The sequence below is a fragment of the Scomber scombrus genome, chromosome 1 (genome assembly GCF_963691925.1).
Source record: "Scomber scombrus chromosome 1, fScoSco1.1, whole genome shotgun sequence".
Taxonomy (NCBI): Eukaryota; Metazoa; Chordata; class Actinopteri; order Scombriformes; family Scombridae; genus Scomber; species Scomber scombrus.
The window spans coordinates 34403469-34415502 of record NC_084970.1 but is presented as its reverse complement, the minus strand read 5'-3'; the positions used below and the strand labels follow the sequence as shown (position 1 = coordinate 34415502).

General features: G+C 40.5%; 1 protein-coding gene across 1 annotated transcript in view; it reads left to right on the top strand.

The window, feature by feature from the left end:
- ppip5k1a (diphosphoinositol pentakisphosphate kinase 1a) overlaps positions 1–7929 on the top strand; it is a 61752-nt gene extending 53823 nt beyond the window's left edge. Inside the window, 3 exon segments of the mRNA XM_062416657.1 lie at positions 3845–3982; positions 4218–4334; positions 4584–7929. Coding sequence (XP_062272641.1) covers positions 3845–3982; positions 4218–4334; positions 4584–5224 — 896 coding nt within the window. The 3' untranslated portion in view covers positions 5225–7929.
- The last annotated feature ends 4105 nt before the right edge of the window (positions 7930–12034 follow it).

The following is a 12034-nucleotide window of genomic DNA, read 5'->3' as shown; positions in this document are numbered from 1 at the left end:
CACTGCTCTGTCCTTCCTCGCTCTCCCTCTTCTTCCTCAGAGCCTCTGGAGGAGCACCATGTGGCCCAGTTGTTGAGGCGTTTCTCCACCGACCTCAGCCTGGGCCGCTACCTCTCTATGGACGGGGCGCTCGCCCATCACCTCCACCAGTGTTCCTACCACCTCCGCCTCTTCCGAAAATGGCTCATCTCCGGCCACGAACCCCTAGAGTACTTCGACGGTCAGCCACTTGGCCCCCAACCCCCCCATCCCCTCCCCTCCCCCAACCCTCCTCTCTCCTCCCCCCCCCCCCCCTTTCCTCATGCACTGTCCAACCGCTGCTCACGGTTTATAGTTTCGGGACTTGTGCTTGTTGTGTGGTTGACGCTCGTGATGTTTCTGCATGTTTGCAAGATTGCAAGCTGGAGTGGTGTGTGTGCTGTTTTTCTTCTTCTTCTTCTCCTTCTTCTTCCTCTTCTTGTTATTCCTGGATCTCTGAGCCATTGTTGTAGTAACTTCTATCTCTCCCCTCTGTAGTAGTAGTAGTAGTAGCTCCTCTCTGTAAACTCTCACAGTTGTAATTCTTTGTTTTCATAGAGAGAAGTAAGATTGAAAGATTGATTTTTCTGAATTTAACAAGATATCAAAAGTAAAGCAACAATTTAAGATTTATTTTCATTATCAAATAGATCATTTTCAAAAAAAGTCTATAAAATCTCAGTAAATAAGGAAAAATACCAACTATAATTTCCCATTTTTGTCTTTTTTATGTCCGACTAACAGTCCAAAACCTAAAGATATTATGTTTACTTTAAATATAAGACAAAGAAAATCAGTAAATGCTACAATTTCAATAGTCAGAAGCTGTAAATCTTTGTCATTATTACTTAAAAAATGTAATTATTTATCAAATATTAAAAAAAAAAAAAAAGGTTTTAAAGATTTATGAAATATACAACAACAAAAAAAGAAAAGTTGCTGATTTATTTTATTTTTATATACTCAATTAATTGTTTTAGCTCTAATGAAAATTGATCATAATTGAATAGTTAAAGACCTGTGGTTTCAATTTATTAAGTAAACATTCTTTTAAACCATTTTAGCTCAAAGCTCAGCAACTTATGATTTATTTTCATCATCAATTAGATTATTATCTTAATTGATCAATAAAATCTCCGTAAATAAGGATAAATACCCACTACAAGTTACCACAGTATTAGTTGACATCTTCAACAGTCCAAAACCCAAAATATAATATTTAATATCTTTAATAACACAGATGAAGATGATGATTATTGACACACATTTTAACTTACTTTTTAGCATTTTTATAGCACTTTTCTCTCCAACTAGCCATATTTATACACCCAAAAACTCACCATTACAACGGCTCGTTCATTTACTAAACACACTTCTCTCTCTCTAATAAACCAACACAAGAAAACTCATATTTTAGTATTTATACACACACGATATTTCATCTTCAGTGAGTGGAGGCAGTTCGTCCAGCTGGACAAAAAAAATGGCCACTTTTATTTAACCCAGCAGGAAATGTAATTAAGCGCAGCAGCAACGAAACACGGGACTCGATAATCCTGTTAACGAAATGACAAAACGGGCAACAGTCACACTGCAAGCAGCGGTCAGAAAGTAATTTGTAATTCCACAAAATTGACAATGATTGTGCAGCTGCTTGTGTTTCCATATTAAACAATGACGCAAGTACAGTTTGTTTACATTCCTGAAACTATTTATCAGTGTGAAGCCTCGAAGGTTTAGGGGAGAACGGGGTTGGTAGTCACACTTATTTTACTTTCCTTTTGAATTCCTCATTAACTGGATGTTGAATAGATTCACTTTTAATGTGTAATAGAAGCTTAAAGTGTCAGATAGGATTAAAATGGTATTACTGTATTTAAGCTGAGTCTGTTTAAAAGATGTGGACCATCAAATATGTGACAATCGTCCCCAATCGTGGGGGTTGGTACTCACACATTATGGGGTTGGTTGTTTAATAAGGAAACATTAAAAATAGAGAAACTCATTTAAAATGTTAAGTTTCATTGAAAGACAACAACCTAACATCTCCTGCACCAAGAGAACATACACAGGGAAAATCGTTCCTGCTGTATAAGTGCATTTTTTTTATCCTTCTATGACAATATTATGCAGTTTAACCTACGGCTGGGCAATATGAGATATCGTAATATCGTGATATGTATGGAAGGAAGGAAGGAGAGAAGGAAGGAAAGGAAGGAAGGGAGGAAGGAAAGGAAGGAAGGACGGATGAAAGAAGGAAGGAAGGAAAGAAGGTAGGAGGGAGGGAGGGAGGAAAGAAGGAAGGGGGGAAGGTAGGAGGGAGGAGAGAAAGAAAAGGAGGGAGGAAAGGAGGAAGGAAGGAAGGAAAGAAAGAAGGAAAGAAAGGAGGGAGGAAGGAAAGAAAGAGAGAAGGAGGGAGGGAGGAAGGACAGACGGAAGGGAGGGAGGAAGAAGGAAGGAAGGAAAGGAGGGAGGAAGGAAGGAAAGGAAGAAAGGAGGGAAGGAAGGAAAGAAAGAAGAAGGGAGGAAGAAGGAAGGAAGGGAGGAAGGAGAGAGGAAGGAAAGAAAGAGAGAAGGAGGAAGGGAGGGAGGAAGGACAGACGGAAGGGAGGAAAGAAAGAAGGGAGGAAGGGAAGGAAGGAGGAGGGAACGAAAGTAGGAGGGAGGGAGGGAGGAAGGAAAGACAGAAGGAAGGAAGAAAAAGGGATGGAGGAAGGAAAGAAGGAAGGGAGGAAAGAGAGAGGATTGAAAGAAAGAGAGAAGGAAGGAGGGAGGGAGGAAACAAAGTAAATAAGGAACAGTCAAACAGACGGGGTCAGTTTGACCCGGGGACCCAAATTCAGAAACTTTCAGTATCGACACTTTTTTTAAACAGCGCCCTCTAGAGGCCGACCTTTCAATCAACGTGACATCCAACCCTGATGTTCTCCTGCAGTACAAACAGGACATCATACAGCAGAAGTTAAATTATAAACATCAACATTTTGCACATGAAGGCGTTTCTGCTGCTGCTGCTTTTTTTTTTACATCATGATGTTTAGTTTGAATATTTAAACATAGGAGCAAAAACATCTCAGGATTAAATGTGTAATATTTTATACTTCCAGCTTTTTAAACCAGACAACTTCCTGTCATCACCAGCCTGCACCTCCACGTCTCGTAAAAGATACACAAACCTGGTATTTTAATCACTCGACTCACACAATGACATTTTAAGCTCATTTTTGGAAAACAGCTGCTGTGAGTTTGAATGCCAGTCGCCTTCCTACCTTCCTACCTGACTTATAACCAGCATGAGACTCCTGCTTGTTTTCTGCTGATGTGGCGTTATACTCACACAACAGATCAACAACGAGGTTTTTTTTAGGAGGCGAGATTAGAGATTGGAGATGGCGTGCTGCAGTTTGACGCTCTGGTGAAATGCGGCTTTTTGTTGGTTGTGAACTAACGGCACCGGGATTGGTTTGATTAATAACATCTTTATGGGATTTGAGCATCGAGTTTTGGACGGCTTTGAGTGATGGTAGAGCTGCAGCGTGATTTTTAAAATAAGAGATGTGACGACTTGTTAGAGTTTGATATGGCGGCATGATGGTTTTTATGCAACTTGCATAGTTCTGCAGGAGTTCAGGCGCGTTGGGAGGGAGTTTTAGAGTGAGAGCGCTGTGTTGAGGTGTAGTATGGGTGGCATTTTGAGGGTTTGTCAGTTGAAGTGGGTTGTGCCTGCTCCTCTACCGACCGCCCCCCCCCTCCCCTCCCCCTTTCCCAGTCTAACCTGAGGGCTGACGTGCCCCCCCGTGGGCGTCGTGTCTCTCCTCTGCCGCAGGCTTCGAAGGCTGCTCCATGGTGCCGTCCATCTATCCTCTGGAGACGCTGCACAACTCGCTGTCGCTCAAACAGGTCAACGAGTTCCTCACCGCTGTGTGTGAGAGCGCCGGGGATCCGCACACCAGGACGACCCGAGGTCAGAAACACACACACACACACACCTTTATGTTTAGTATATACTGTAATGTTTGGTGAAGAGCTGCAACTACTGATTATTTTCATTCTTTCTGGATTAATTGGTTAATTGTTTCTCAATAAAATAATAAAATTAGTGACTCGCAGCTCTATATCATTCTTATATCATCATCATCATCATCATCATCATCATCATAATTTAAGTTGACGTGTTGTCTTTGCTCCTCCCTCCTCAGCTCTGTCGGCCATGTTTGACACTCACAACCAGCCTTCAGTGGACTCGTACATCCCTCAGAGAGTCCTCTCCTCCTCCTCCATCTCTCTCAGATCTCGCTCTGACAGACCTCCTTGGTGTGAGTATCGCAGCGTCTCTTGTCTTCACAACAGGATTTGACATTTCCAGGCTGCCCCCCCCCCCCTCGGCTCCTGTCTGTCTGTGGATTATTTATAGAGTACAAATCGTCCATTTAAAGCCGCTTTTTAAACTGTTTTCTGCTGCTTGAACCCAAAAAACTGACCCAAAAACACTTCAAACTAAACATTTTAACTTCTTGCTTGTGTCTTATGTCGTCTGAACCTTCTCATCTTTTCTTCTTCTACAGACAGCAGCGGTCCTTCCAGCACCGTCTCCAGCGCCGGGCCGTCTTCTCCCACCACGGCCGACACTTCGCCGCGCTTCAGCTTCAGCGACAAGATCTCCCTCACGCCTCAGAGCAGCGAGGAAACCCACTCCTCTCAAAACATTTCCTCTCAGCCGACGATGACGACGGCGGCCGGCTCGCAAGCCGTCGACGCAGGTTCGAACCCCTCCGAGCTTCCTCTGACGCCAAATAACTCTCCGGAGGACGAGGACGAGCGACAAGCGGAGAATCCAGATGAGGACGAGCTGGAGCTGGAGCTGGAGGAGGCGGAGGCGGCTGCGGATCCTTCAGGCGACGATATCCTCGACCCCGGTTTGAGACCTCCGTGCTCCGCCTTAGGTGAGCTCAGCCTGAGTCGGATGGAGGGTTACTGCCTCCCCGGCTCGCTGCCCGTGCTGCTGGAGCTCAGGGAGAGCAGCAGCGAGGCGGGCTCCAGCTCCCAGACGCCACAATCCCCCGAGGGGCCCGACGAGTTTTTCGACACGCAGGAGTCCATGGAGTTGTGGATGGACAGTCCGGAGACACCGCCGCCGGAGACGACGACGCTGGAGCTCGGAGCGACTCATCATCATCATCATCATCATCACACCGCCGAGCCGTAGACGACGTTGGAGACAGTCGGGGAGGGGGGGGACTAAAACTAAAACCAGTGACGCCCCCCTCTTCCATCTCCGCTCTCAGCTTCATGACTGCACGTAGAGTAATTATGAAAGGGCAGCTCGGCTCTGTGTGGGAGAATCATTCATACATACATACATACTGTTAAATGCCTTTTTTTGGGGGGGTTTTTGTGTGTGTGACACGCCGGTGACACCTCTGAGCCTCCTCTGACAGTCCACTGGTTCAGCTCATCGTTGTAAGGTGAAGCTTTTTATTATCGTCGAGTTTAAATTTAAATTTAAATTAAAATTAAAAAAACAGCTCTCTCTTGTTACTGTCGCTTCATCGCTGTTACACAACCTCCTTTTTTTTTTTTTTTAAAAAGCTGCTTTTTTTTTTGTGGGGTTTTTTCTCCCCTCCTCCTCCACGTCGACTCGATCCTGACGTACGATTAAAAAAAAAAAAAAAAGTGTAAAATGACGTCTGTGTGTGTGTGTGTGTGTGTGTTAACGAATCAAATGTCTAGTTACACATCCAGTAAAACACACAGAGCAACGTTATCATCCCTGTCTGAGTGTCCGTCTGGTAAATGTTAGACCAATATTTAGTGTTTTGGTCTCTAATGTTCGTCTTTAGCTGGTAAATGTTCCACTTCCTCTTTGATGCACACACAGGTGGGTTTATATAGAAGCAGTGACAATTCACTTTTATAGTAAATGTGCTGCAAAAACACAAAAAACACAAAAACAATGAGCTACAAGAGGCTTTAAAAAAAAAAATAATAATGATAAGGTGATTATTTCCTGGTGGTGGTAAATCTTTAATATATTTCATGCTTTTCGAATCATTCATTTTTCGTTACCATAGCGATTCTGATTAATGAAGCTTTAAAAAAAAAAATCGTGTTTATATCTGCTTTATTTTACAGGTTAACGGAGCAATTTGCAGGTATTTAATGATGAATTTAAAGATATTTTACAGAGGATGATGCAATGTGGTACAAATTATAATAAAAAAAACCTGAAACTGTTGCATCAGTTTAATTGGTAAGTTTCCATTTAGTATATTTGGGGTGTTAATTAATAAATTATAGTCTTAACAACTCAGAAAATGCTCAGATATCAGTGTGTAGTTGTAGTTTTGTGTGTCAAATTATATATATTAACATTAATTTTAAAGTTATGTGATTTGGTATTAAAACAGGAAATGTGCTCATTAGAGATTTTATGAAACATTAAACTCTAATATATTTATTTAACACACAAAAATACACTGAAAACATTTTTTTATCAGTTAAATAAATGGTTTGGAGTCTTAATTTATGAAGACTTTTTTGCATATTAACATTAGCACTTACCACTTAAACCAACTTTTATCATTTATACCACATTGCACCAGTTTTATTATGTTAAAATCTGTTATTAGAGATTTTAATAAACATGATACTGTTTAATATATTTGTTTAAAACACAAAACCACACCATGAAAACTATTTTGTGTTAGTTGAATAAATATTTAAGCTTTTTTTTATGTAAAATGTCCTAAAAAATTAACGGTTACACATCTGCAAATTACTCCAAAAACTAGTATAAACATCTGTAATTACCTGTAAAATAAAGCGTCACATAATCTGCCTCTAAAATGAAGTTTTAGCTTCTTTTTTTTTTTTTTTTTAACCATCATCTGTTTCTTTTGCATATCATCCATCCATCATAATCAGGTGACAGGTAGTCATGGTGATCAGGTAGCAGCCGGGTTTAATCATCGCTGTGAGAGCACAAGCTTCTTTTTGTTTGTTTTTGTTACAGGATTCAGTGACGTTAAGACTCGCTGCTCTTTTTTTTTTTTTTTAGGAGAAACAGGAAACGAGTGAAGGCCTGAGAGAAAGAAAGAAAGAGAGAGAGAGGAAAAAAAGACAATCAGTGGCTCTTCTTGCTCTCCATCACACGCCAGCGTCCGTCCTGCGTTACATGTTTGTGCTGCCGAATCCCAAATGTTTAAATCTTGCAGGTGAAACCTTCGTTCGTGTGTGTGTGTGTGTGTGTGTGTGTGTGTGTGTGTGTTCACTGCTTTACTGCCAAAGTCCTTTAAAGCCTCGTTAAAGATTTAATATAATCAGTAGGTAAAAATGATAGAAAGAAAAGAAAAATAAAGAAATAAAGAGAAAGAGATGAAAATTATTTATTTTCAAATTTGCATATTAAAAAAAAAACAAAAGTCAGGTATTTTTAGTACCAACACATCAGATATTTAATTGTACCATAGTTCATGTATTTTTCTTTTCTTTTTTTGTAAAATCACCTCATTATGTTGGGAGAGAAACAAATAATCTAAAAAAATAAATAAAAAAAGCTTATCTCATTTTATCACTGAACAAACAAAGAGAGGCATTTTACATTCAATGTGCTTTTATGGTGGTGAGCAGTTATGTAGCAGGTGTGTGTGTGTGTGGAAGGAGACGGAGGGGTGAAGGGGGGGTGAGAGAGAGGGTCGGGGTCAGGGGGGGGGGGGGGGGGCGTCACACACATGCTTGAGAAGCTATTCAGGTAGATGATGTACGCTGATGTGCAGCCGTTTGTTTCATCAGCCAGATTTCATGATTTTAATGATTTCATGATTTCATTGCGACGTACTGTAGAGGTGAAACTCTGAACCGCCATCCTGTCCGTCTGTGTGTGTGTACAGATTAAAAGAGAAACTGATATTATGATGTGTGTGTTTGTGTTTGTGTTGATGTGTCGTTGTCTTCTTCTTCTTGAGTTCAATCTGTTGGTGTTCCCATCCTTCCTTCCTTTCTTACTCCTTCCTTCCTTCTTTCCTTCCTCCTTTCCTTCCTCCCTACCTCCTTCCTCCTTTCTTTCTTTCCTTCCTTCCTCCCTCCCTCCTTCCTTCCTTCCTTCCTTCCTCTTTTCCTTCCTCCTTTCTTTCCTTCCTTCCTCCCTCCCTCCATCCATACTCATTTCCTTCCTCCCTTCCTTCCTTCCTTCCTTCTTTCCTTCCTTCCTTCTTTCCTTCCTTCCTTCCTTCCTCCTTTCTTTCCTCCCTCCCTTCCTCCCTTCCTCCTTTCTTTCCTCCCTCCCTCCCTCCCTTCCTCCCTCCCTCCTTCCTTCCTTCCTTCCTTCCTTCTTCCTTTCCTTCCTCCTTTCTTTCCTTCCTTCCTCCCTCCCTCCATTCATACTCATTTCCTTCCTCCCTTCCTTCCTCCCTCCCTCCCTCCTTCCTTCCTTCCTTCCTTCTTTCCTTCCTTCCTTCTTCTTGAGTTCACTCTGTTTGTGTTGTTTGCTTTTAAAGGGCCAGTTCACCCAAAATAACCAAAGAAGAAAAGAAAGAACTCATCTGTTGTGATTTTCAGCCATGAAGAGTTTTATTGGTTTTATTTAACCAGTTTGTCTTCGAGCTTTCTTTTAAAAAAAATAAATAAAAAAGCTTTTTTCAGGTAGAAATAGGGTTGCAAAGGGGAGGAAAATGTCCAGTAACTTTCCATGGGAATTTAAGCTGGGAATTTTGGAAATATTCCTAGTTCTTTCCTACTACTTTCTATGGGAATTTAAGATGGGAATTTTGGAAATATTCTTAGTACCTCCCTACTACTTTCTATGGGAATTTATAGGATTAACTGGAAATTTGGGGTAATTTTATACAAACTGTATACAAACAAATAAATATAGACACTTAATTTTGTCATAAGCAGACATTAATGCAACAACATTTTGATTGATTGATTTATGATTAGAACTTTAATCACTTCTTTCATTGACCAACAAAAACATGAATGTTGAGTTATAATAAACATTTTCCCTTCTATAAATCCTGTGTGCATGAGATGAATGTGCACAGTGCATGTAGGAGTTGTGGCCCTGCAGTAAGTTATGTGCTGTGTGATTGAGGAACAGGGGAAATATTCTACTGTATTTACATTAAATCTGGTTGTTTTAACCAAGATTATGCTACAAAATGGGGGTTTATCTAACTACATTTCAGTTCCCTGTTATATGGGTCAATGACGTATAAGGATTTTCAACAACTCAATTTTAGAATAATAAAAACAAGCATATCTAATGCAGTAGTTCAAACATTCAGACTGTTGTGTACCTGAAAATTCATATTATAATTTGAAAGTGACTTTAGGGGTTTTTTCAAGATTAATTGGCACTGGCCTTAAAAAAAAGTCATGTGGTGCGACCATGATTCATCTTGAAATATCTTATATAAATAAAAAATCATCATTTACAAAAATTAAAAAAAAAAAATGCAAATATTTTGTTTCCAAACACTTAATATTACTGAAAACTTGTAAAAAAAAAAAGAAAGAAAAAAAAGATGTGAAGCGTGTTAAGTAAATTAATTTATTTCAAGATGAATCATGGTCGCACCACATGACTTTTTTTTTAGGCCAGTGCCAATTATTCTTGAAAAAACCCACTAAAATCACTTAATTTCAAATGTATAATATGAACTTTCAGGTACACAACATTCTGAATGTTTGAACTACTGCATTAGATATGCTTGTTTTTTTTATTCTACAATTGAGTTGTTGAAAATCCTTATACGTCATTGACCCATAGGCCAACATGCAATCTTGTAATTTCCAGTTTATATCCGTTAATTCCCATGGGAAGTTTCGGACTTTGAAAATTCATGGATTTTGCAACCCTAAGTAGAAAGAACAGCAAAAGATGTAAAATATTTAAGGAAAAATGGCTTAATTACTTTTATTTATATCTATATATTTAACAGTGTTGGAGGATATGAAGCCATCCCAGTTCATTCAGAGGTGATGGGGGGGGGGGGGGGGGGGGGGGAGGAAGGAACTGTTATCAGCACACTATTATCTGAAAACTTCTTCTTGAGTTCACTCTGTGTTGTTTTTGCTTTTTAAAGGGTCAATTCACCCAAAATAACCAAAGAAGAAAAAGGAAAGAACTCACTTATCTGTTTTATTGGTTTTATTTGTCTTTTGAGATTTCTTCTTCTCCTTTTTTATTTTTTATTAACAGTGTTTATTCAGGTATTCAATCATAATTATACATGAGCTGAAGTTACAAGTTGACAGACCACAAAGAAAGTAAATGAATGTAATCATAAATGTCATAAATGAATTCATTAAATTAGAAATAAGAGCGTCCGTTTTGTGACTCCCTCTCCAGAAATCTTCACCTGCTGGACTCTACGGAACAGTTTTAGAGCATCGAGTGCAGTTTCGTGACGGTAGAGCTTTAATTAATTAATGCAATATGTGCAAATATGCATGAAGTGAAGTATAATCTGTGTATGAGATTAAAATGAAGAGCTTGCTAGTTGAGGTTTGGATTGATTTTAAAGATTTCTGTCTGTAACTGTGCAACGTTCAAAACAACAAAAAAGACAGAAAATGACAAATGAAAAAACCTTTCCAAACCTCCCTCCCTCCATCCTTACTCCTTCCCTTCCTTCCTTCCTCCCTCCATCCTTACTGCTTTCCTTCCTCCCTTCCTTCCTTCCTCCCTCCCTCCATCCTTACTGCTTTCCTTCCTCCCTTCCTTCCTTCCTTCCTCCCTCCATCCTTACTGCTTTCCTTCCTCCCTTCCTTCCTTACTTCCTTACTCATTTCCTTCCTTCCTTCTTTCCTTCCTCCCTTCCTCCTTTCTTTCCTTCCTTCCTCCCTCCCTCCATCCTTACTCCTTTCCTTCCTTCCTTTCTTTCCTTCCTCCTTTCTTTCCTTCCTCCCTCCCTCCTTCCTCCTTTCTTTCCTTCCTTCCTTCCTCCCTCCCTCCTTACTCCTTCCCTTCCTTCCTTCCTTCCTTCCTTCCTTCCTTCCTTCCTTCCTCCTTTCCTTCCTTCCTTCCTTCCTTCTTTCCTTCCTTCCTTCTTTCCTTCCTTCCTTCTTTCCTTCCGTCCTCCCTTCCTCCTTTATTTCCTTCCTCCTTTCTTTCCTCCCTCCCTCCTTCCTCCTTTCTTTCCTTCCTTACTTCCTCCCTCCCTCCATCCTTACTCCTTTCCTTCCTTCTTTCCTTCCTTCCTCCTTTCCTTCCTCCCTCCCTCCTTCCTCCTTTCTTTCTTTCCTCCCTCCCTCCCTCCATCCTTACTCCTTTCCTTCCTTTCTTCTTTCCTTCTTTCCTTTCCTTCCTCCCTCCCTCCTTCCTCCTTTCTTTCCTTACTTCCTCCCTCCCTCCATCCTTACTCCTTTCCTTCCTTCTTTCTTTCCTTCCTTCTTTCTTTCCTTCCTTCCTTCCTCCCTTCCTCCTGTCCTTCCTTGACCAGAGGACAACATGAGGGTTATTTAAGACAATAATCTGCAGATGAATCAATAATGAAACTTGCAGCCCTATTAATGAAAACGCAGATTACCAACCGTACCCTGAGCGATGTGGACAGAGGTGTATTTCTTCTTTACTGCTGCAGGTAAATTACCTCTGGAGTCAGACAGTGTGACTGTGTGGAGTAAATCTGTCGGCGCTAACGGAGTCTGGAAACCTGCAGTCAGCATTATCGCAGTGTGTGCTGTCAACGAGAAGGCCGACGTCGTTCAGTGAGAAACACGATGTGATACTTCCTGTTGTCAAGGATGCACAGATAGATAAACATCAGACTGCAGACCTGTGTTAGATAACCAGGGCTGGGAAGGTAATAGATTACTAGTTACTCTATTTAAAATGTAATAAGTAATGTAACTATTTCAATGATTTCATCAAAGTAATGTAACTTATTACATTTGATGACTTTTTTTAATTTTCTAACCAATGTTTTCAGCTGTAAGGGTAGATGTTCCTTCCATCTGTCCTTCCTTCTTTCCTTCCTTACTTCCTACCTTCTTTCTTTCTTTCTTTCTTCCT